The 27,998-nt window shown below is 31.0% G+C and overlaps 1 protein-coding gene across 1 annotated transcript; it reads right to left on the bottom strand.

The window, feature by feature from the left end:
• Window positions 1–6: 6 nt before the first annotated feature.
• Window positions 7–27,980, bottom strand: LOC148274357 (paired box protein Pax-6-like). The gene is made up of 5 exons (XM_088237233.1): window positions 27,938–27,980; window positions 27,479–27,646; window positions 13,709–13,907; window positions 443–623; window positions 7–36 (listed from the first exon to the last, which is right to left on the bottom strand). The coding sequence occupies exons 1-5, from the start codon at window positions 27,978–27,980 to the stop codon at window positions 7–9; spliced, it is 621 nt and encodes a 206-aa protein (XP_088093359.1).
• Window positions 27,981–27,998: the final 18 nt, after the last annotated feature.

Genomic DNA, 27,998 nt, shown 5'->3' with positions numbered 1-27,998 from the left:
TTTAAGCTAATATAGTAAAGCGTTAATTACATGATTCTGAAATTAATCTGAATCTGAGTGCGTCTGAGTTAACTAACTTTTCAAAATAATGATAATACCTCAATTAACGTTATTAAATTTGAATCAAATACCGCAATAAAGTGAAAGCGACATTAAAGGCAGCTGAGTTAAATTAATTTAAAATCTCCGTTTATCAAATGTACATTTTCAAAAGAAACTTGAGTATTGACAATTTTGTTTTTTTTAAGCTCATGCAAAACCGAAATTTTCGGAAATGTGGAGTACTTTTAGTGGAGAATAGTACATGCTAGTTTTCAAGTATGTAAAAAAATGCATTGCCTGTATATTATTTGGTTAGAAGCCGCCTGTAGTACAGATTCATTGTTGATTCATTTAATTAATTTACTGGTTGAAGATGGTTAAATAATTTAATAGGACTCACGCTTGGGATGTTGTCGTTAGTACACACGGCTTCCTGAAGCAGACGATCTCTGATCTCCCAGGCGAAGATACTGGGGCACTCTCTCTTGTATTGGCTTATCTTGGAGACAACCTCAGCAGTGGCTACCCTGGGCTTGGAGCCGCCTATGGCTCGAGGTCTGATGGAGCCGGTCTCGTAATATCTAGAAAATAAAAAAGAAATTTGATGATACGATTCGGCTAAATTATTAATAAATGAAGGTTGGGCTAACATGGGAATCATATGATTGCGTGTCCATTCGGTTTGCTTCGGTATCACTCGGAAATTCCCTTTCGAGTTGTTACAGGATCGCTCGGGCGCTCGTTGTTTATTAGCAATGTTTAATTTTGAAACACAATGAAATCGCTCCTGAGTAGCGCCTGCTAACGTCACTCAAATTAAATATTCTATTTTATTTTTTTTTAGTATCTTGACAACGACATAAATGTCTTGCAATCAGCTATTTACGTAACCGCTTCGGGTGGATTTCAAAAGATTCCGAACGGATATTGCGTAGAGTATTTATGAATATGGACACAGGAATGAGTACATCATAATTATGAAATGTTAAAAATAAATTTTGCAATTATCTCTAAAGGACTGTCTTTTTTATGTTAGATATTAGATTTTGAATTAATTATTTGAATCTCCTTATTTTTTGATCCGAATGTAACGATTCCGTCTAGATACTTATTTATTTATTTATTTACTTTATATACAGCCTAGGCCAATAAAAACAGTTTATTCGAAGAAACATAAATCACAGAAACTGAATAAAAAGATCTTAAAACTATCTAGCAAAGACAAACAAGGGCAATAAAATAATGGTAAACAATTCATTCAATAACACGATGAACATATAAGACTTCGAGCTAAACCATACGAATCCATCTTTATCCTACACTGTTTTTGTGGCTAGAATATCTTCAAAAAGCCCGAAGAATTCCAAGTCGTGTGACGAATTGACTAATCTATACATTCTGGACGTTGGGGCATAAAAGCAAAAGTTGTTCTTAGAACAATGAATAAATAGCAGATTTTGACTTCAGGTGACATGGTTAGGAACATGAAAAAAATTTGATTGCAACAGAGATGAGACATCACTGACAGCATGAAGTATTTTGAAAATGCATAAAAGGTCCATCTCAGTTTTACGTTTCTTCAATGAAGACAGATAAAGAGATTGCTCTTTCAAAATAAGAATAATTACACATTTGTAATCCGAACCACCAGGCCATTTTTCTTAGAAAACGGAGTTGGACAGACTTGATATGGTCAATATGAGTCCTGTAGAATGGAGATCAAATTTGAGAAGCATATTCTAGATTAGGTCGAACTAGTAATCATAACGGAACCATCTTTTCTAAATAGGAAACCACGCAAAACTCCAATAAATCCCAATTCAAGCATAAAATGCTTGCTTGAACATGATATTTATATGACTTTTGACAATAACCAAGATGGTATACTTAATAATTGTCTGTATTTATCTACTGAACAATTATAAGGCCACTCTCTATACGTACATTTAGAAAAATAGTAAAACAGATGGAAAAAATAAAATAACTAAATTTATTTTTACAATGGTAACATTTTACGGCTAGATGCCCTTGTATGTTAATGGGGCAGCATCTAGCTAGTCAAGCCACTGCATCTAGCCACTCGTTTTCAAAACTGACAGCTATGTTGGAGTTTAATTCGACTTCAAAATTTACTTATTTCTCTCTCATATCTCAGAAAGATAAATTAAATTAAAAAAAATAAAAAAATCGTAAAAACGGAAACATGGCTCAGTAGAACAAGATTTTTGACACTTTTTGTGCGTAGATAAACATATTGAGGGGTTCTAGACCCGTCAATATAAACCGTCGTACTCACATCAAAACTTGAGGTGGGATCGGTAGTGTATCTTCGTAATGGGTCGGAAGAATTTTATCTTCAACTATGACGTCATACTGAAGCTATGTCATTTTAGTGCATAGATATGTGTACCGTGACGTACGCTTCCCCTTGTTTCATATCGATGTACCTACCCAAAACTTGAAAGTCGGGGGATCGGTAGTGTATCTTCGTAATCGCTCGAGAGAATTTATCTTCAACTTAACCGTCATGGTGAAGGCATGACGTCCTTATCTTCCCGTCATAATCGAGGCCCAGATCATGTCTTGATCTTGTCTTGATTTCGTGGAATGTTTCGTGAAAGCTTTGTTGTTTTGTTGTTTTGTCTCTTATGTTTGTATTTTTGACTTCATTGTGAATGAGTTTAGTTTACCATTATAAACGGACAATAATTCAACAGTTATAAATAAATAAATATCATTCAACTATTGACATTTTACTCTCCCATTCTTTAGCAATGTTCATCTCTAACCTGTTCCATATCCCCCTCTTCCTCCTCGTCTCTTCTTTTGCTTTAAAAACTACATATATTTTTTATCGTTTTTTTTTTTAAATATGAAGTTTATACTTATAACATATATATGCTTTTATTTGACGGCAGGATTTATGGTCAGTGCAAAAAGACGCCGTCGCATAAAAATGTTTGTGTAACATTACACATGGAACTTGCTATCTAGACGATCCTCGTTAGATTCCCGGTGTCGACCACAAGAATCTCGACAAGTTTCAAGTTTCCCTAGATACCAATAGCTATGGTAGATAAGTTAGCTGTTTAGCACGCTTGCGGCCAAATTTATAAGTCGTTGTTTTACGAGTACATTCGTCTAGGTCAATTATTAAAACCATTAAAATTAACCCTTCAATGCAATATTTTTTAATTTATGTTTTTTGATGCACATACTGAAAAAAAAGTTTATTTGTTAAGTTAGTTTGATTTCATTTTTAGGTATGTGGATAGTATGCTACATCGGGCATTACAAGGTTTAAAAATACAAGAATGTAAGAAAAACAAGGTTTAACGATTCTTATGAACATCTTTTTTATATAATAATGAAAGTTGCGGAAAAGGGGAAAACTTCATATCTCGAGAAAAAAAAAACATATTTATCACCATTTAAACTTTAGCTAAAATACAATTTTGATATAATACGTTCAGCTGACTTTTTGCTTTAAATTTTATCGAAAAGTTTATACCCTAGTGGCGAATTTTAAAATTAATTATGATGTTCAAAATGCACTTGTCAAATTGATTGCACCCAATTATGTATACAATCAGAGACATTATACTTTATTCATGTTTAATAAATTAAATGTTTTACCAGTTAAGGGTATTTTATGGAGCAAAATTATTATCGAACAGATGTTCAGCTCGATATATAAAAATAAATTAGACCCTTAGATATTCCGGAGCAGAGTTGTGCAGTGATATATACATGATATGACTAAACTTAGAGATTTAAAAAATAGTCTCGCCGCGGCATTTAATGCAGACTGTAGGCGAGTCAGTTATTAATTTAGATTGAGTATAAAACGTTAAAAAAAAACCAGCCGACGAATTGTATGCTTACAATTCAACAGGACTTGAATTTTACGATTTTTGCATAAATATACATATAAATGTAAAAAATAAAATAAGAATCATTTTATATGAAGCATGTCAATCATAGATACTCGTATTTAGAATTATTATTGAGTTAATTATTTTTGACAACCCATCTTAACGCCTGCTGATTTGCAAATAATGTACTCATTCTTGCTATATTTAACAATATTTTGAGTTTGTCCAAATTTTTGTAGACAAGGACTGGATTCAACTCCCTGGGGAGCTGTTTATATTAACATTTTACAACAGAGATGATTTCAGCTCTTTAACTTCACAAACATTAACAGATGAAAGAATTGAAGGAATATAGATTTTCAAATATAGGCAAAATGGTGAATGTTACACAGTGTGTAAAGTGGCCTCTTAAACCAGCCATTGGCAGGTCATAAGCCCTGTAGATGCCTACACTTCTATATTACCTTCTCTTAAATGTTCTTCATCTCTGTTGTAAAATGTTGCTATATTTAATTGTTTTTTAGTGCCCTTTTTGGCAAGTAGCCTATAACACTTGAGGGAATTAGAAGCAAACTTATTTTGAAAGCAAATTTTCAGCAAAAACGGAAAATAAATTGCCAAAATAAAATATACATAAAAACCTACTGACCTAAAAAATAGCGTAATTCAAAACCGTATCTTAATCTTGCAAAACAGATTTCGATCATACAACTTGACACCGCCAACTAAGCATTCTCCATTGAGTTGGTGAAGCATAATTAGAAATCTCACAATTATTTTTTAAAAGTTTTTCGCAACTATCTCAGTAACTCCTTCAATGGAGATTGGTAAGTTTGCTTCTAATAATTAACTCTTCGTCTATCCCTATGTTAAAATCCCGTCGATCTGTTGCGACGTGAAAGAAACACAAACCAACAGACAACCAAACTTTTACATTTATACTATAATGGTAGTATGGATATTCAAATAAAAGTTATCGTATAATTATTTTTACTATATTTTACTGTTGATAAAATCAAAAAGATTTAATTACCATCTCATTATAGAGATAAGCCGTAGCCGGCTCGATTCCAGCCTAGGAATGTATAGTATAGAACTCCCATAGTGAGTGTATCTTGTTGGTTGTAACTCCAGTCCCGATATATGATACGGTTAGGAGTGCGTTTCGGTACATAAGACCCGTTTTCACGGACATGTTAGCCAAAGGAAAAATACGATTGACCTGTCGCCCACCCGGTAATGTATCGAAGGTAGAGCCTGACGATCCTCAAACTTTGTGTCCAAGACCAAAATGCGGAATTTCAGTAATTTATAAGAATGTTTAATGTTTTTCTTACACGCGGTAATTATAAAAGCATTTGATTATAAGGCGAAGTTTCTCCATAATCTATGAACAAAATAATCAAAATGTCACGTGTTAACAGTAACTAATCAATTATAGCTTTGTGATCCTAGAGTAATAACCTAATAGAGTCGCCTTTGACCACAAAGTTAGCTACAAATTACAGCAATACAACGAGCCGTAAGTATTTGGGTTGAGAATTGTAAGCGCTAACCGAAACCATCCCTTACACGTTTGCTGTTAAACTACAAACCAAACTAATCCCAAATCAAAAATTTGGAACGCTTTTTTCTATGCAATTTATTTTAAGGGCTTCTCTAAAGAATTTTTGCTCTGAGATTGCGATAGATTTTCGGTTTCCGGGTAAACACGTTAATGTTTAGAGTGTTTTGACAGGTACGGGGTTCTCCTATTAAATGTCAGAAAACCTCGACGACTTGAACTGGTGACGTCACGGTGGAGTAATTTTTAAATTACCAAATTTCACAATAAACCAAAATCACGGCGATGATACTACGATAAAATAAAATAAAAATGTTTTTTTAAGGCTTAGTTTAAAAGTCTACATTTAAAAAAAAAAACAAAAAACGATGAACCTCTTTATTGAAATACGTATTTGTATCGATCAGTTCATCATTATCAGTTAATCATTTAAAGAAAATATTTTTTGAAATTTAGAATTTGCTTTTCAATTTTACTATTGATGTTATATTATATCCATATTTTTATCTTTTTTTATTACGCAAAGTTTTACTTTTGATTTTGCATTGCAGTAAGCTTTTTTGACTTCTGCATTAGAGTGGGCCGATGATGAATGAAGTTTTTTTTATTTTTTTAGACATCAAAGTGAAAGGGGTCTAAAATTTGCATTTTGGATCACATTGAATGTAAAAATTATTTAAAAAAAAATTTCATACTACTTTTGGCCCTTAACCAAGGTTTAGAGTTTATTACTGTCTTAACAATGTGTTGATTATCTATACTGATAAAATTCACATTACAAACTCAAAAACGTTTAATAACAACCGAAAAGCAAAAAGTTTACACTCCGCGGAACTGATTCCGTTGAGCGCCTGGCGAAAACAATGGCTTATTAAATAAAACAATGCTACCAATTTATTACAAAGCAACGTGCCATTCGCGCCCTTAGACGCTTAAGGTTTAATGCACATTATAAAATTAAATTGGACTGGTTTTCTTACCTAAATACGAAATGACAGCTGGTTTAGCACAAAAAATCGACTTTTTCGAAAACTTCAAGCACTGGTTAAGGGCCAAAAATAGTATTAATTATTTTTTTTAATATTTTTAGCACTCTGAGTAACCCAAAAGGCAACTTTTTAGACCCCGTTCATTTAAAAATTCGAAAAAAAAAATTATCGGCCAACCCTATTCTACATGTCTTGCAAAAAACATAAATGTGTTTTTGAGAAACACTCTGCGCGACTGGGTTAGAAATAACTTTATACGGGAAACGTGCGCAATCGTAGATATAGTGCACAGGAGCAGATCCCGTAGAAGATTCTGGAGAGACCACAAAAACAAAATGAGCAGGGATAGACTGGTGACCACGAAAACTAAATTTCGCCTTCCGCAAGGCGCCCACCTGAAGGACCCCCTAAGTGATGGATGAATAGTTGGGTTTCATCGCGGGAGACTGAGTAGTCTAAGTCTTACAGATCATCTGATCTACAAGAAGACAGAGAAGAAGAAGAATTTCTCAAAAAAGCGTTCATTTATTTATAAATGCCCTTAGCGCCTTTGCATGGATAAGTATTTTAAAGAAATAACATGGGATTAAAAAAACTAATCATGCATTAAAATATCATTAGATTTTTTCCGGAACACAGGACTAGAATACTTATTGCTAGGTATAAAACAGATCTAAATTACCATTGTATAAATTAAAGTCGCAGCCTGAGGGTGGTGAATTGAATGTTAATGTTATGATTATTGGATTGATGGATTTTCGCAACTGAATTTCATATAACTAAGTAAACACACGTTTTGGTTCCATTCGTGTAATTTCAAAGTGATTATAAACAAAAATGCCAATATCCGACATAAGAATTCCATACAATTCCCTAAGCTCAATGGAACTCAAGGAAAATGAAAGCGCTAGAGTTAAATTCAATTTAAAAATTGAAACGTTCAAGAGTAACTCGCTTGTTAACAATAAAAAATATTTTTAATGCCAGCGAATCCGTAAGAAGACCCTTGGTTTTTAAAATGGTATTCAGGTATGTGGAGGGAGTGCTTTTACAGTATTCCAATTATTGTGAAACTAAAAACATAAATCTTACAACTTACAAGTCCACGTAAGACAAGAAAATTTATAAAAATTAACAGTTCAGATAGATATTATCCCGATTATTTAAAAATTACAGAAGAATTATATTTTAATTGGGAATAAGAGATATATAATATTACCTTGTTTCCGATTACAGTGTAAATCAGTTAATCTATAATTTTCTTACACTAAACTATCCATTACTATCTCTCGATAAGTTTCAATCAATCTAAAAATATAAAGTAATAGATCAATATAAGTGATTAGTGACAGAGTTCGCAAGACTTGGTTTACTTTAAAACCACCATAATAAGTTATGTAAACCACTTTGAATGACTGCTGATTTTATTGTTGTATTTTTTTAGGTGCTAGTAAAGTGATTTGACGTTTATTCTCATTGGTCTAATTTTAAATCAAAACAATAACATTGCCATAGCCAATAATATTTTTTTACCATAGACTAAAATATTCTAGTATTTTTTTTAAACCGTAAACAAAAATATTAAAGTGATTTTTACTAATATTTTTTTGCTTTTTATTTAAACCGAAATCTTTCCAACGCACGATTCAGTTTGAACTGAAACAATTGATATTTAAATCGTGAGAAAAAAAACTAAATTTATTTAAAAATATAGTCAAAAACTTTTTAAAAACAGAAAGTGAAACTTAAGTGTATTATATTTTTTAATATATTATATTTTAAATTTATTATTAAACTATGTACTTACCATTTATGAATTAAAAAAAAAAAAAATGTAACCCACAGACAAAATTCAGCTTTGCGGGAACAAAAATTCAATAATGTATGTTATTTATTTGTTAAAATAAATAAAACTTAAAAAAAAAAACATAAAAAGAATTCACAAGCTATATAAAAAGACAAGTAATTTATCTCACTATTGTCAATTTTCTAAGAGAATTGTGCAAAACCAAATATGGCAAAAATTACGAGACATTTATTAAAAATACGGAACAAATATTAACCCATAATCCCAAAGATTTCTAGCAATTTGTCGAAAAAAAATGATCGTAAAGTGATTTTCTTTCAAGCATGCTATCTAATGCTACTCACATTACTAATAACTACGATATTGTAGATCTTTTGTTGATAATTTCTCTTTTGTATAGATACTCTAAAAACAATATTTCCTATGATCCAATTAACTTGTCCCTGAATTATATCAATACTTTCGATTTTAGTAAATGTGAAATATTTATTTGTGAAGTATTTTATTGTTTAAACAAATTAAACAGGAAAAAATGTAATAGTCCATATGGTGTTCCGGAATTATTGATAAGTTAATGCAAATATCTACTGTCCACAGTCCACACCCATTTTGATCTTGTTTATGTCTATTTCTTTTAGCACATTCCTAATTCTTGGAAATCTTCATGTATCAGGCCAATTTTTTTTAATCGATTAAAAAGAAAAGAGAATTAACAGATTAAAAAAATTCTCGAAATTAACAGATTAAAAAATAAACCCGACGTAGAATTTTACTAATGACTTTTTACCCTTTGTTTTTCATAAATCATTATGGTACACCAAAAATAAAATAAAATACTTAAACCCATTAAAATAGCATTATATCAATTCATTAGTTAACCCAAAGAAAATTTGTTGATAATGATCCTTAAGATAAAAATAACTTTAGTTAATTTACTTACATATAACTTTGAATTATGTATCCTTACCTCTGTTCTGTATAAATACATCAATAACATGGATTTCGAGCTGCCAAATCCACTAAACCAATCTGCTTTCATATACTATTATACTACTGCTATCACTTGTGAGATTGAAGACAATCTTCAGGCTGATGTCCTTTAAAGAGGCTTTTTAAAGCTTTTAATAAAGGTCCTTGAAGCCAGGACTTGTGTCGCAAAAAACTTTAAGTAAAAAGAAAATAAAGAAAATCTGTAATAAAACTAGACATTGCATATTATATTCAAATGCCAGTGCCTTGAAAAGTTGTGTAATAAAATTTTGAGAAACGCAGGTATGAAGAACGGTACCTACTCTATTGGCTTGGGAGGTTGAGTAAGTACCTACCTTGCCTATTGTAATATTATTTTATCGTAGTGCTGGCAACATTCCACGCTTTGGCGTGTGGCGGGAAACCACATCACTTGATTTGCCGATGACAGCTTGTCACACTGTATTATTGTTGTATTTATTACACGTCATGAACCAATCGAGCGATATTGGTATTTACTCTTAGCTAAGTATTTACTATAATTATTACAAATAACTTTTAGCTCTAATTAAAAAATCAAGAAAATTAGATAAGTACTACGCTACATGCATAATCACAATATTTTTCGCACCTCCAATACGTAAAAAAAATATCAAATTAATGTTTAAATGTCGCTGAAAAGCGTTAGCTGATCCTGTAAAAAATAAATATGCTGTATTCAAGGCAGGTTTGTTCACATAAAAACTTATTGGTAAAAATACTTTGGTGATTAATAGTAATTGATGAGGGATGTGGGATTAGGTAATCAGTTTGGAAGGAGCCAAGAAGAGGACCCAGTAATGAAAAGATTAGTGATGTAAGGATATACAAATTATAATGTTTCAAACGTTTCTTAAAAGTGGCTAAGGAAAGGTGCATTTTTTATAAGAAGAGGTAGCTCATTCTAAAATCTGGCACCTTGAACAGAGTAGAATTGCAAAAAATGATGTGGTATGCTAAGAAATGGAAAGTGTCCTCTCCCGAGAAGAGCAAAATGATGGACCATTATCGGAAAGGTAAATGAAATTATCAACAAAATACTTTCGACATCTTTAGACCGGCATGGTTTTTAACAATATATATTAGATAGGTTGTAAAATTTAACTGTATATGGGCTGTGGTATTTTGTAAAAGTAGTGAGTAAATTTTTATAATCAATACAATAATAAAGAAAAGAAATTAGTACTTTGGACATTTTATGCAGTAAGAGAAGCGTGAAATGGTCCGCATCATTTTTTTATAATTATTTATTTTATTTAGTTCTATGATTAACATAGTTTTTTATATATTTACATTTGTACTTATTCGCACATTATTTATCACTATTATACTATTAATATCCTAATTTATAATATTCACTGTTTCATATGAACATTTTTACTAATTATATTCACCATTTACACTATATATTACCTAATATTTTTCACAAATATACTTTTAACATTTAATTTTAAATGTATTGACATTTATTTTATTTTTTATGCTTTTTGGCATTTCCTCAAATAATTGTATTCCCTTGTACATAAGGCAGTTCTGAGACATAGCTTTTGATTCCTTTTCCAGTCTTATATTTTTAGATCCTCTTGTTGCATAATTATGAAAGAACTCATTATTTTTAAGTTTATTTTGAAAATATCTTGGAACTATTCCTTTAATAATTTTACAAGAGAAAGTTTAAGGTAAGCGTTGTGAAGGAAAAACACGTATCTCCTGGCTTAAAAAACTTATGAAAGTGGTTTCACTGTAGCTCTAATCCCTTCTTTAGAGTGGCTGCGGACAAAGCAAAAATTGCCAACCTATCCTCCTGACATCATAAGAAGAAGAAAACGATTGATATAAGAATTTGACATCTCACAAAATATTTCGAATGCCAATTTTCGAGCGACGAAAAATCGTTACATAATCGACTCATCTTTCCGCAATATGACCGCACAACGGGAACTAGTTTTAAGTGAGATTGATAATTTAATAAATTAAAACAACTTTCTTACCTGTTAATTAAATACTACCTCATTCTTGTTAAGAAATCGAATGGATTTAAAGTCGGCCAACCAGAAAAGTGAAATAAGTCAACTTTGAGATGGGTTTCGATATGTCAGAGTGACTTCACTCAATGGACCCGTATCGCGTTTCACTGTCGACAAACTCTATACTCCGTCGCCGATTGAGAACAATGTGCGAGTCGGTAAAAAGAATATCTACTCGATATTTTGTTCCCTCTGATAGTGTCTCAATATAATATCGTTGCTCTTTGGTGCATCGTTTACGTTTATAAATTTAACGTCTATGATATAACACCAGTGAAATTAATAAAGCCAATTGATACATAAATGGTAAAATCGAGACTTGCGAATCGCGAAGAATATATTTATAAGATATTTATTTATTTATTTACGGTTCCACGAACCTTTTACATAATGAGGAATTCCACTGTTTTCTAAATTTTTTTTTCTATTAGCATACTATTTAACTAAGCAAAAATATAAAGATTTATATATTATTTTGTTGTGCGTTATTTACAAAGATATGATTTTTAAAAGTTACATTTATCAAATACCGCGCCAAATGACTGTTATCAGTTTGTCACTTTTCAGTAGTGACGTCATGAAACGGTTGGCGTTCTTACTTTCACTGACCGCGGTAAGTTGAATTTCTCCAGCCAATAACAAAACTGACAAGAATCTATGGAATATTGCTTTGATAACTTCATTTAGTTGATCGTAATTTGCTCATTTCTACGTTATGGTTGTTTTTACGAACGTGGATCTGGCAACGCTGTTGAAATGTCAAAACTTTTCAATCACAAATTATACTCCTTTTTTTTTCTATGGTCAAAACGGAATCCGGAAATACTACACGTAGATATAAGGAGTGACGTCATTATTTACGATTTTAAAATGAATACTATTTTTAACATTTTTTATTTATTTTTTGTGCGTTTTTGAGATATTTCATCCTACTCCAAATTTTTTAAATATTCAAGTATACACGAAAACATGTTTAAAATTTAATTCCGGGTTGGGCTGGAATTCCTCATTACAATAAAACCAGTGAAAAGAGAACAGCATAATTATTAATATTTAAAAAAATAAATATTACATCTGAAACAAATATAAATATTTACCTTTATAAAAGAAAGATAAATAAAAGAAAATCGCAAACAGGACTCCAAACTGCAGATCATACTCCAGCTGTGATCTTACAATAGAACAAGAGCATTAAGTTCAGAACAATTAATGCAAATTTTATCACTGCATCCATCGCATTTTATGAGTTTATCCTGTTGCGATAATTCATTACACTTGCTGCAGTAGCTTGGCATTGCTAATATATTTTTATATTTTATAAATGTTACAAATAAGCTTTTAATAATGACAAATAAATACTTACCAATTAGACAAGCCGAAAATAACAAATGACCTCATGGCCGGCCAATGGAGATAATTCAATATGACCAATCAGAGAGCTAGATTTCTTCTTAACAACAATATATTTTGTTAACAAAATCAAAAGTTTTAAATGTTTTTAATATCACAACTGGATCACTTCACAAAAAACTAATTGCTTATTCTGACAACCGATTTAGAAATCACTATGAAGATCACTTTTGAGTTCCCTACCACTATTTTTACTAATTTTAAAACAGAGACAATGATGTATGATGTTTACACTTCAAACGTTATTCTTTTATGATATGTGTGAGACCCATGGCACATGCTGTAGAAATATGAACGGGCACAGCAAGAACAAGGAACCTGCTGAGAACATCAGAGATGAGGCTACTCAGATTGATTACCGGAAATACGATGAGCGACTGGATCAGAAATGACTTTATACGGGAAACGTGCGAAATCGAAAAAAAATACTGCACTAGAGCAGATCCTGTAGTGGATTTCGATACTTTCATATTTCCTTCTCAAAAATGTTTTTTATTTTTTCAAATTATTATATTTATTTATTTAAACGCCTTTTAGGCTTTTACATGTTTTACACAAATAAAGACAGACATGTATTATACAAAGAAGTAGCGAAAAATATATAAATGATTTTTAGAAGAAAAAAAAAATCAAAAATATCATCTTTACATATTAGTATAAAAGTGAAAAGAACAGAAGTGCATTTTTAAATATGAAGACAGAAATGCATTTTACACTAAGAAAGGAGAAAAAATAAAAATGAATTAAGAAGATAAAGAAAAATAAAAATTAAATTTAAAAAAATTAAATTAAAAAACAACCCTTTGTTACAATAAATTTCCAAAGGGTAAGATTAGATTGATTATAGAACAGAAAATGATATATTCTTAAGGTTAGGGACATCATATGACAATGATAGAATACCTTCACGGTTATGTAAGGTCTGGTTGATGATTCAATTGATTTATGCAACAAAAATGATAAAATAAACTGGCAGTTACACTCACCTCCCCAGGATCTTGGAGACGCAGCCATTGGACACCTGCAGGATGCGCGAGATGTCGCAAGGCCTCGCCCCCGAGTGCGCCAGCTCCACGATCTTCTGCCGCGTGGAGTCCGGCAGCGGCCTGCCCCCTACAAACACCCCGCCCAGTTGGTTAACACCGCTGTGACCTGCCAGAGACACAACAACCCGGTCACTCTCAACTCGCAGGACACACACGGGGACACCGAGACACGAGAGTGGAAAACACGTCAAAGGTTAGTTTGGATATTCTAAGGGTGGGCATATAAACAATTCCGATATCAGAAGGTTATTCCAAGGGTTAGAAGGAGGCAAAATGTATACATTTGATGCGTTAATGTATGTAACTTGTAATTTCTAGTAAACACAAAAGTTCTCCCGAGAACACAGTGCGCTCAAAGTGGAACAGTTAATCAAAAATGAAAATTTTATTATCAAAACCCATAAAGTTTCGTTAATATTTGCAATTTGCAGTTTAAAGTAAGAATAAAAGATTTGCGTGCCTTTAAAAAGGAAGAGTTAATCAAGAAAATATGAAGTTTAGCACTTAATTTATTCTCAATATCCACTTTTAAGGCTATTTCAAAGCAAAAACGCACTCCTTTTGTTCCTGAGCCATTGACAAACTAGGCTGCTATTACTTAACGTTTTTCTGCGGAATATGACTTCCAGTCATAGAACCATCCAAATTATACTTCGTCAGTGGATATAGACACGTGTGTCCATTTGGAAAGCTAACATTATTGTTAAATTCATTGTAAATAAAACCGCTTTATACATATATTATGTGCCTTCAAATAAATAAGTAGTTTTGACTGCATGTCTTTTTATTTCATTTAAAGTATTTATGAAATCAGAAAGGTTTATATGCCCAACTTGAACAAAATTTTTGGTTTATTGAAGTGGTGAATAAATAACGTTATAAACTCCATTTTATGCATAATAATAAAAACACCCAATTTTTGTTCCCACTTTGCTTGCTCTGAAGGAGATAGCAGTAAATCAGTTTGGTTTAGACAAATAGCAAAGTGCACAATAAATGCATGAATTTCTTCAGTATTATTAGACGGAGATATAAAAAAAATATTAGATCTTTTTTAATTCAGTAAACTTAACATAATATTTAAATTTATTTCAACAGAGAGGGAAAAAGTTTTCGAGAAGGGAATATGGAATTCTAGGCATTTACAGGGCTTATGACCTGTCATTGGCTGGTTTAAGTGGCCACTTTACACACTGTGTAACATTCACCATTCACCATTCTCCAGCCAGTCTGCAAGCATTTGGACATAATCAAACATTGTTAACATAATATAATTATATGACATGCCCCATCGGCGAAATAACCAAAACTGACTTACTGTCATCGTTCTTAGAGTAGTCTAATTTGATATTTTTTTTAACAGCTATTCCTTCTTCTTTGGGTATTATTATACTAAAAAAAATCATAGCCCTTAAGCTGTTAATTAAATAAAAATCAAAGCGAAACAAAATAAAACAGTGTTTTTATTAACTATACAAAGGTCAAGCCAATTTAACCATACTTTTCTTTCTATTTTTAATCCAAACTACACATAACTAACAAAATCTAAATTACTATTTGCGTATTATTGTAAGTATAGCACTTTTCTGCACGTTCTGGGTTCGATTCCCACGTCAGCGTTGATTCTCTAATAAATTGAGTTTTTTTAAAGAATAAAAAAAAGTGTTACTTTCTACATCACAAAAGACTAGTAGATTCTTTTTAAGTGGTCAATTATCAGCACATAACATCCGGGTTCAAGAAACATCACGTTTTATTTTGGTGATCTTATTACAATTTTTTTTTTGTCATTTTCTACTCATTAACCACTACTTAGAAATATTTATCTATCGTATCTATTATACCTACTTACAAATTTTATTTGTGTATCTATAGATATATATATATAGATTAAACTTCTTTGGTTTTAAGATGACAACGTATATGAAGTCTGATATTATTTTCCTAATTTGTTTCAGTTTGAGCATTTTTTAAGTAAGAGAAAAAGAAAAGTAAAAAAAAAAATTGATATAGGTGGCTTGAAATAACATTTTGGAGTTAATTTTTAGATTGCATTGCAGACATTTAGAATAATATATGTGTTTTCCATTTTCGTGTCCATAATATGACAAATAAAATTCAAAATCCACTCAAATCACACAATCTTACTACAGTTATCTAAATTATCTTAATTAAATTAATCTAATTAATAAATAAACAAATTAATTGCTAAAGGTGCTTTTTCTAAATACTTTCAGTCTGCCCATTCAAATATTTAATGGCCTTTGTTAATGCGTGCGTAATAGAAAAATTTCAAATAAAAGTTACACTGTGCGCCCTCACACAACCAAAATTGTGTGTTTACTCAGTTCAACGACAGGCACTAACATATTAATATAGGCCATTAAGCATCCAAACGCACTGTACCTACTAGATTTAACCCTTGAGGCGTTTAACCAAGATAGACAGACCTGAATATATTTTTTTATTAACAGAAAAAAAAAATCGGAAGAAGTAAACGTGTGTTTTATAGCATGTAAAGTATTTGATGTAGTTTAGCCTCTCCAAATGAATCTTAATCATACTTAAATAAAAGCAAAATTTATCTCGGGTTTAAGTTACTTGCCTGCGAGTATTTTGGTACGATATCTTTTAAAGTTATCCTTTAAAGTTGACAAAATAGGCAAATGGATTGCATGAAGAAAGTAAGATAAAGCCACCCATTAAAGCTATGTTAAAAAATGTAAAGTTAAACTGTTTTTTTTTTTGTTGTAAAAATGAGCAAAATGAATTGTTCATCTTATATTTTTGATTCAACCAATTTCGCCTATTTTGAATAAAAGCCACAATTTGTTATTAAACTTTTTTTTTAACTCAACGTTTTTTGGTGCAACTAGTTTTTATAGAACCAAGAGGTATGAGAAATTAATTAACCAAAATCAATAATATTACAGCAACTGTTGTTATATTTATTGATTTGATTACTAAATAAAATATCAAAAGTAACAAAACAAGATGAAATGTGGAGAATGAGCATAATTTATTAATTATTTGCATTCATTATAACCAGGCTTATGGCAAGATTAATCAATTAAAAAAATATTATATTGAAACTTGTTGCAACAGAGAGGGAAAACATTTTTGAAAAGGGGAATATGGGAGTCTAGGTATTTACAGGGCTTATAAGCTGTCATTGGCTGGTTTAAGTGGCCACTTTACACACTGTGTAACATTCACCATTCTGCCTGTGTTTGAACATCGATATTTCTTCAAAGTTAAAGAGCTGAAACCTTTATTGCTGTGAATACATTCATCTGACTGAATTATTTCACATACTAGGCAACGCCTGAAAACAATTTTCCAATTTTTAAACTTCTCCTTGAACCAGTTGGTTTTGGAAGAATTAAAGAAATATGGATGTTCAAACATAGGCAAAATGGTGAATGTTACACAGTGTGTAAAGTGGCCACTTAAGCAACCAATGACAACTCAATCTCAACTCTTCCATCTGTTGACTCTTGTGAAGTAAAAGAGCTGAAATTTTTATCATGTTATATAAACAAATCATATAAACCACCCTAAAGAAGGCATTTTTTATGAAGGCAAAGGTAAAAAGTGTTTTTTTTTAATCTATAATTTTGGATTTCAGAGAGGATGCATCAAAACTCTTTCTATAAGAGTTAAACATAATACGATGAGCTATCCGAACCTCTAAAAAAAATTAAAGGCCTGAAATATGTTAATCAATTTAAAAAAATAAAAATTGTATCAATATTTTTTTATATGAAATGTAACGTTAACTAACAATATTTTTAATTTGTCTAAATGTTTGGAGGCTGTATAAGCTTCTTTATCAAAGTAGACTTAACTAATAAATTCTATCCTTTTTTGTTTTACCAGTATTATGTTGTGTATGAAACTAATAAATAAAATATTTTTGTCTTGTAAGGATGGTATTGTGAGATGGATACGCTCAACACTAGACAGGAATGAACCAAAGGAAATATTGTTTATTTGATTTTTTTTTCTAATTATGAATCGCTTTATAATTTCTAAGATTTCCAAGTTTTCTAATTTTAAGATAAGAACTTTTAATCCAGTATCAATTAAAATCATGATTTTTTTCTATCATATGGTTAGCGAATTCAGATTTTTAAAAATTATTAAGGCACCTTGAATGTTCTTTTACTCTAATATTAAAGTTTCTTTTAGTTTTTTCAATGTATGTAGATTGAAAAACAATCATTACAAATTGATTAATGCTTCAAATATGAAATTTGTAGATACATATTGATTATTTTTGACAGCCTTCTCATTTTAAAATAATATTGCTCATTTTTACTGTATTTGATTATTTCTAAGAGAGCTTTTTTTAATTTTCGGGATGAAAATTAAGTGGCCTATTTTACTTCCTATCTCCCGGCTATCACTGTACAAAAAATAACTCGACTGGTCGCTCCGTTGAGACGTGAAGGGCAGACAAACAAACGAAACTCACTTTCGCATTTGAAATATAAGTTTTGATCATATTCCACAAAGCCTATGCTAATGCTTCGAATATTAGAAAATGATATTTCGTTTTTATGAATACAGTTTGCCGTCAAAAGACCTTTTAATTTCTCCCCCCTTTAAGTATTATAAAGACTTTTTTATACTGCAAATGAACATCAAACTCTTATTGTTAAAGAATTTTGATAATTAATTATCTCTGAGTGTTCTTGCTGAGGAAAGATTCGCTTGTTAACCATTTTAAAGGGCAATTTCTTAATTAAGTAATCTTTTAAGAGTTTGAAATTTGTGGGAATAATTTTTATTTTAAATTTAAGGCAGGTGTTTATAAATTGTAACATTTTCTGGATTTTTTTTTAAAGCTATTTATTCAAATTTAAGCTCTGTAATTGAATACATTACAATAGAGACGAACATTTTATAGAATAAAATATAGAAGTTTAGGTATTAAAATTGCTTATGTCCTGTCATTGGCTGGTTTAAGTAGCCACCTTGCACCCTGCGTAACATTCACCATTTAGCCTATGTTTGAACATCTATATTAATTCTGTTTTTTGCATTAATGATAGTTTTAATTTGTAATAACATAATTAATATAATAACATATTACAACAGAGATAAAGAACATTTAAGAGAAGGTAATATAGAAGTCTAGGCATCTACAGGTCTTATGACCTGTCAATGGCTGGTTTAAGTGGCCACTTTACACACTGTGTAACATTCACCATTCTGTCAATACTCGAACATCAATATTCCTTCAATTCTTTCATCTGTTGATATTTGTAAAGTTAAAGAGCTGAAACCTTTATTTATGCGGGTGAGATTCATCTAATCGAATTATTTCTAGTATGTAGGTGAAATGAATGCCTAGACTTCCATATTACCTTCGCTTAAATGTTCCTTATCTCTGTTGTAATATGTCTATTTATTCAAATTAAAGCTCTGTAATTAAATACATTACAATAGAGATGAATAACACTTTATAGAATAAAATATAGAAGTCAAGGCATTAAATTTGCTTATGTTCTGTCATTGGCTGGTTTAAGTGGCCACCTTGCACCCTGCGTAATATTCACCATTCAGCCTATGTTTCAATCGTACATCCATATTCATTATGTTTTTTGTATTAATAATAGTCTTAATTTGTAATGAAATAATGGAATATAACATTTAGTATAATATGTAATGTTTTTCGAATACAATTATTATTGATGTATGTTAAACATGAAACAGTTGAAACAATAAAAATAACCTGTTGACGAGTTGCATGCTTACAATTCAGCAGAACTTTAATTTTAAGATTATTGTAATAAAATTCAAATCATCCATCCTATTAGTAGTATTAAAAAATATTGTTTTTAAATAATGGCGGGGTGACGCTCCAAGACAACCAATAACCGATTTTACCGCTCTCGCGAAATCGTCAAACTGGTATGTTAAAATAACACACTCACAGTTAATGTATAGCCCGTGAAATTATAGTGTGAGTAGGGAGTATTTTCTTTAAGAAATTGTGGGTGTTTTTTCAAATTGTATTTTCAGGACATATTTTTTTAAAGCATTTAATATTTTGGATTATGGGCTGCTTAGAGTGTTCGTCTACGATGCTCGGAGCTCTGAGTTAAATTTCTAGGAAGGCAGACGAATTTTTTTTTAATGCGTTCTTACTGCAGTATTTGAAAGTGTCAGAAATGGCGTTGAAACGATTAAATTATCTTGATATATATTTATTTATGCTTTATTAAGTTAGTTCGTAACATCTTAAGATCTAATCTAAACTTTTAATAATATTACAATTTTTAATAACATATTTTTTCAAATTAATTTAAAATATATATTTTTTTTCTATTCCCTTTAATTCTTCAGGTAACTAATTGTACAGCTACAATCCCTTGTACAATGAGTTTTGAGATTCTGTTTTTCTCCTCATTTGTAATCTTATCTTTTTTTATACCCCTTGTTTGACATTGTTGGTTAAATTGTATTATTGTTTTTATTTTATTCATCCCCTTAATTATTTTATGTATAAAAATTGCTACATAATATTTAATTAGTTGCCTTACTGTGAGCAAGCCAATTTATTTGTGCATTCTTTCTACGTTACAATAGATATTTTTTTACAATATACAAACATATAAGTGCGGGCATATTGCCTTAAAGCAATTTCTTCCTACCTACCCAAATAACTAAGTCTTATCTAAATGCACCAAAGGACAAGTATCTTGGAATGAGGACATATTTAATTTATTTTTAATTACGTTTGTTTGCGCATTCAATAATTTAAAGACTGTGTCCGTGTTAAGCCATAATAATAACCACGAAGAAAATATACTACGTAACTTAAAATAAATAATAATCACATAAATATTATAAAAATAACAATAATAAAAATAACAATCCAAAAATAGAAAATTCATTACGTAAAAAAAAAAAAAAAATGAATGTACTATGCATAGGAATGTAGTTACAAATAAAACACATTTTAAAAATAAAAAAAAGAATTATTAAAATTAAAAAAAAAAGACAAATGCGTAGTCGTAATAATAATTAAGATACGGTGTATAGAGATGCATTCAAGTTATATATTATGTACGGAAAAACAGTTTATACTTTATTAAATAATCAAACAAAACATCAAAATATACAGATGTCTTGTTTACTGCATAAAAATTAAAACAATATTATTTTAAACATGAATTAAACAATGCATACTGTATTATTCGTCCGACTTCGTTGTTGGAATGCCCTACATCGCTATTTTACTATGCATTTAATATTTGTAATGACAGCGAATAATCTTTGTCTCGATTTTATCTTAGTGTTTTGTTATTTTAAAGAAAAAAAATACAATAAAAACCCTTTTTATTTTTTTAATTAAATTTCATACAAGATATTTCATTCAGCATTTTAAAAGGTATTTTTTTACACGGTACTGTGTGGAACGTATCCCCGTGTAAAAGAGGTCTTAGTTTATATAACGAGGAAATAAAGAAAAGGAAGAAAAGCAATAAAAGATATAATGAATTATTTCATTTAGTTAAATAATGAGTGTTTAATATTTTAAAAATATTAACTAATGAGTGTATAAAAAATTCTCGCATTTTTTTCTCTGTTTTTGATGTGTATTTGGTTATTTTTTATTTTTTACTCTTTCTGAAATATTTTTCAAATACTTTTTCAATTTATTTTAATCCAGTACACTTACGGTCATGAAAATTTAATTATATATTTTAAATATTGAAATCTAAAAATCATTTTTGAATATTTAAAAACATATGTACAATTTGCTTTTTATTTCAGAATATTTTTCTGATTTACTTTATAATACCTAGTGCCTTTTTTTATTTTTTTTCATGTCCATATTTTTTTTTTTTTATTAGTTTACGTTTTACTTATGATTTTGCATTACAGCAAAATTTTTTGGTTTATACTTGCCTTAAAAAAATATATGGTGTTGATTTTTTTACATAGTTACAATAACAGTTAAATATAGTATATATCTGCATTCTTTTTGTAAATGCCCCTTGAGCGTATTGCAAAATTAAACAATTATTCTATATGTTAGATTATTTTCGTTATTTTTGATGCACAAAAAAATATAAATAAACAAAAAAATTTTAAAAAGTGTTGCAAGGTGCGTAGTGAGAGAAAACTCGAATAAATTAATAAAGATGTTGCGGAATATAATTACGAGCAACTCAGTAACATGCAATTTCACCTTGTTTTTAGTACGAGGGATGATAATGATAATATGATGGTTGCTTTAAACATTTTATATCACAACTTCCGTTTCACATCGCTTCGTATTAAGCGTAAACTTTTTAATTTTACTCGTAAAAGAGAAGTTTGTGAGAAATGCTTTTATCTCGAGGCAGTTTGAAATTATTATTCTTTCTTTGAAACTTGCAGACCGCCCTTCCGCGCTTTTTATCTTTGGTGAAATCAAATATTATTATACAAAAGATATTTCTCATTTTCTCTAGTACGTTCATCCCCTCCAAGGGGCTTATTGAGCGTAAGAGGAACGTTTTGACTCTGTTTTAGCGAGGAGGCCACTGATATCCACGGTTTTATTTTTAATTTATTTGAAATAAGGTTAGCCCTTTTTATTTTTGATGTGTAAAACTTTATCTATTTAACACATACAACCATTCCGTATATTGAATGCCTAATAATAAAAGTCCGAAATATATTTTTGAAGTTACAATGAGGAATTCCAGCCCAACCCGGAATTAAATTTTAAAAATGTTTTCGTGTACACGTGAATATTTAAAAATTTTAAAGTAGGATGAAATATCTCAAAAACGCATGCAAAAATAAATAAAAAATGTTTAAAATAGTATTCATTTTAAAATCGTAAATAATGACGTCACTCCTTATATCTACGTGTAGTATTTCCGGTTTCCGCTTTAAGGCCCCCCCACCTTGTAAGGAACATTTTGACCATAGAAAAAAAGAGTATACTCTTAAATAGTATAGAAATAGAGAGTACATAGAGTATAAAAATACTTTGTTGAGATTTCAACCAGAGATTATGTCAACTTTCTAGGTTTTTCTAAATCGAAACGTTCGTAAAAACAACCATAACATAGAAATGAGCAAATTACGATCAACTAAATGAAGTTATCAAAGAAATATTCCATAGATTCTTGTCAGTTTTGTTATTGGCTGGAGAAATACAACTTACCGCGGTCAGTGAAAGTAAGAACGCCAACCGTTTCATGACGTCATTACCGAAAAGTGACACACTTATTACAGTCATTTGGCGCGGTATTTGATAAATGTAACTTTAAAAAATCATATCTATGTAAATAACGCACAAAAAAATAAATATATGTAAATATATTTGCTTCGTTAAATAGTACCCTAAAAAATAAATTAGAAAACAGTGGAATTCCTCATTGGGATCGAAAGAATTTAAAGGATTTGCGAAAGAGAAATAATTCAAATAAAGTATTTTTATCAAATTTAATAGCTAATCAATTTAAAAATAAGAAGATTGCACACACATAAAATTACATTTCACCATAGATCGGTAAAAAGAGGATGTTCAGCGCTATCGGAAATTGGATATAAAAATGTTTTCTTACACGCGGTAAAAATTAGAGCATTGATTGATCGGCGACGTTCCTCGAAAATGTACGAAAAAAATATCAAAATGAATTACGTCATTAGTTCACAGGTAATGGATTTCCGAGAAGCAAACTCACCAATCACCTCAAGGTGAAATAATTCAATTAAATAAATCTCACCCGCATAAATAAAGGTTTCATCTCGTTAACTTCACAAACATCAGCAGATGTAATGATTTAAGGAATACAGATGTTCAAATATGGGCAGAATGGTAAATGTTACACAGTGTGTATACAGTGGCAACTTAAACCAGCCAATGACAAGTTATAAGCCCTGTAGATAAAAATAATATTTGGCTAATTTACATAGCGCCATTTTTGTAAAAAATCACCTCAAGGGCGCTTTACAATTGTATACCGAAACTTAAATTCTAACTAAACTAAAGTGACGTATTATATTTTCAGATTTAAAATTGAGGGTACCCTAGTCTAAAGAAGTGGAATTTAAGTTGGGATTTTAACTGACTGGGACTGTCGATGATTCGTAAGGTTGATGGCAATTGGTTCCAGGTAGAGGGGCCGGCAACGGCAAAACCACAATCTCCAAATCTAGTGTTTGGGGAGCGCCGGATTTCGACAAGTTTTCCTCTTCCTGAATCAAATGCTGACCTAAGAGTAGATTGTCTAGACTACTGTTTAACCTTCTTTAAAATGTTCTTCTTTTTTTGTAATATGTTAATTATTTGATTTATGCTATTTATTGACAACTCTCGATGGAATTCGATTGTAACTGTTGAATATAATAATTTATATTTGAATATAAGTTATACATTAAAAAATGTTTGTTTCACTTACACTTACTTATTTGACCAATTAGCGCTTTCACCCTCTAACGGACATCTCCAGACTGGTAAATATTGTGCTGTGTTAAGTATTTTTACTATAGGTCTATTTAAAAACAAGTAGAAAGATGCACAATAATATTTCTGTGCAACAGAAAAAGAAAAAGTTATCTATAGCTGTACACTAAGGGTGAATCGTCCAAATAAGCGATCATGCACATCTTACCATTAAATTTGACTTTCCAAAATAAAGTTTTAAAGTAACCATATTTATGGGAAAATCGATAAAATAATTATTATATTTATATATATATTTTTTTCTGTTCGTGTAATGTCACTGAACTCCACCCTAAACGGTTTAAGCGATTTACGTGCGGTTTTCAGCGAAATATAGATCTTTGCGCTGAGTGTGTTCGTAAATATTAAAAAAAATAATTGAATCTGTAAAAAAAAGTTAGAAGCATAAATCTTTTTTTCGTCGATCTACCAGGGTTGCATTCGAAGAGAATGCAAACACAAAAAAAATGGAAGAATTTGTTTTCGTGCTTAAAAAAGTTTGTTTTTGAATATTTACAAACAACATTAACTTTATGGATCCCAATCAGATGCTTTCCTTACATTCTTAATAATTTATTCCTTTTTACTGAATTTTTGGTAATACTTAAATAATATTAACTGACATTCAATTCATTTTGAAAAATCGCATTCCTGAAAAAAGTGCACCCCTGTTGGTGAGAAGAGCCGAGTTTGACATTTGCAAAAAGAATTGTATATTTGAAAATAAACTATTTTATGTTTTGGAATTCAACCATAAACAGGTACCAACGTACCAACTAAAATTCAATATTAAAATATTAATAATTTTTAGTTTTGGAATCCAATCATTAACAAGTACCTCGGTTCCTACTTATAAATGCAAAGTCTTTTTCCAAGCTAATAGTAGGCAAGCCAACGTTCGGGCGGGACAACGTCTGTTGGGTCCGCTAGTTTATTATAAATCACATCCATTGTTTATATCTGCTTACAAAAAAATATATAAATTGCGCCCAGCCCGTTCTCAGCGAACGATAAGACTAGCCGATTACCTCGGCTTATTCTCCATACAAAAAAATACACTGTATTTTACATCTTTAACCTAGTCGCCTGTTTTCAGTACTAAAACAAGCTTGCAGATCACAAATTTCGAAGAATTCTGAAGGACAATTTTTCTTTGGTATGATACCGTTGACATAATATTATGTATCACATAGGATATGTGGCGTTCGAAGTGGCCGTATTTGGCATTATTCATTTTAAAAGGAATCGGCTGGTTCTCAGCGTTGACAGTTACTGCTGAATGTCATTGTGGTATAATTTATATATCATTTTCGAACATTTGTTAAGCTAGGGTTTCCTAGGACAGCGGTGCCCGTATTTTAACGGCCGTAGTGAACGGTGATGCAATGGACAGCCGTCGTAAAGGTGACTAGAGTGTGGTTTTCTAGGAAAACGGTGTTATCAACACCATTTAACACCGTTTTCCTGGGAAACCACTCTCTAATCACCTTTACGACGGCTGTCCACTGCATCACCGTTCACTACGGCCGTTAAAATACGGGCACCGCTGTCCTAGGAAACCCTAGCTTTAGTAAGATATTGAAATTTGTAATCAACTCCTTGTAATGTGTAAATGTTTTTTGTCATTTGAATACACGCAACCTATGCAAAAAAAAATCTGGTTTGTTTAATTTATTACTTTTTTTTTTTTAATGAAAAACATTCACTGTAAATACTGTATAATATTTACACTGAATGTATGAAGATGTCCGTTTGAGGGTGAAAGTGCTGACTGGTCGAACATGTAAGTGAAAGTGTACCAAGTGAAAGGTACACGGCAAAAACGGGCTCACCAAAAAATATATAAACTTATAAAAACTTTTTTTGTGGGACGCTCAGTTCAAAATATATAATAAATAATGTTAAATATACTTTTAAGTACAATCGCAAGCAAAAACGTTCACTTTAAAACAAATAAATCACTCCCGTGAACAAACAAAAACTAGCTTATTCCAGCAATTATCAAATTTTTTGCTCACTATTTTTTCCTGGAATTTATCAGACAAGGAGCTGCATTTTGTTCCTTTTTAATATTAAGCAGTCATACTTGCTACCCAGGTAGGTTCATGCTCATTCAGTTGCATAAAGGAAGTGCGTACTACTGACTTTGCAACAATAACCGATGAATCAGAGATTTAGTCTGTTTGTATAATATGCCCATATAAAGGTATATTTAATTTATTTTTTCCTGAGTTTGTGTGCCTAATAATGTGTGCCTATGTGAGATTTACAAACCTAAAATGTATCTCTTATTTAGTACTTTTCTTCTTTATTTCACAGTTTAACTATAAACCTTTTTGAGTTTGTCCAAACTCTTGTAGACAAGAACTGGATTAAACTCCCTGGGGAGCTGTTTATATTAACATATAACAACAGAGATGACGAACATTTAAGAGAAGGTAATACAGAAGTCCAGGCATCTACAGGGCTTATGACCTGTCAACGGCTGGTTTAAGTGAGCACTTTACACACTGCGTAGCATTCACCAAAAATTCAAAATATTTGAATTTTCACGCGTTGCCTAGTATGCAGGTGAAATAATTCAATTAGACAAATCTCACCCTCATAAAAAAAGTTAAAACTTAACAAACATCAACAGATGAAAGAATTAAAGGAATTTAGATGTTCAAATATGGGCAGAATGGTGAATGTTACACAGTGTGTAAAGTGGCCACTTAAAACAGCCATTGACAGGTCATAAGCCCTGTAGATGCTTGGACTTCTATATTACCTTCCCTTAAATGTTCTTCATCCCTGTTGTAATATGTTCATAATAAATCTTTTATTTTTTTTTACAATACATTACTTTTATTTATTTATTTATTTACCTTTTTGTACATAATGTTATTTGTACATTGACAGGCTTATTGCCAAATGTCAATTTCTTCCAACCAACCAATTTTATCGAGTTTAACCATAATAATTTACTATGTTATTTTATATTACATAACTTTGTATTTAACTTTGATTTTGTACAAAAAGGATACGGCCCTAGTTATAATAATAAATAAATATTTCATGCTATTAAACTTGTTCAGGAGAAAATATGTCATTTACACTTCGAAAATAGAAAAAACACAATGAGGCCGTTTTACGTGTACCTTATAAGTATTTTGAATGTATAATTTATGTTTAATATAAGTTGTTATATAATTACACATTCTAATAATTATTGGTTATAACGGGATCGCCCCGAGCAGCGGAAGGCTCACCGCAGCAAGGGTGCGTGCCCGCCTCCAGATAGGGCGCCCTAGAGAAGGGCGCGGGCGGCGTACCTTTGTGGGCGAGGTCGTCCATTCGGTCCAGGAGGCTGGCGTCGGGCGGCCAGGGGCTGAGGCCACCCAGCTGCTGGGCGGGAAGCATCGGGGTACACAGCTTTACTGGAAAAAAATGCAAAAATACAATGGCTTTTTTGCAAATATTGCTTATTGACATACAAATATCAAACAATAAATAAAATAAAAACATGGCAGCCATTTTATTAAAAGGCAAAATCACAGAATTCGTTGATGCACAAAGTTTTCTGTGTTAGTAAGCACAAATCATTATCATCAGTGGAGTTACAGCCCGTTGTGAGCTCTGGCCACCTCCAAGATATGTCTCCATTCTTCCCTGCGCCTTGCGGCTCTTCTCCAGTTCATCAGGCCAATTGCTCCCATGTCACTTCCTACATTGTCCAACCATCTTTATTTTAGTCTGCCTCTGCTTCGGCATCCTTCCAGAGTGGTGAAA

This window comes from Micrasema longulum, unplaced genomic scaffold (assembly GCF_059751315.1).
Source record: "Micrasema longulum isolate JH-2025_06_02 unplaced genomic scaffold, ASM5975131v1 h1tg001674l, whole genome shotgun sequence".
Lineage (NCBI taxonomy): Eukaryota > Metazoa > Arthropoda > Insecta > Trichoptera > Brachycentridae > Micrasema > Micrasema longulum.
Note: the sequence above shows the minus strand (reverse complement) of the source record. Positions and strands in the feature narration are given on the sequence as shown.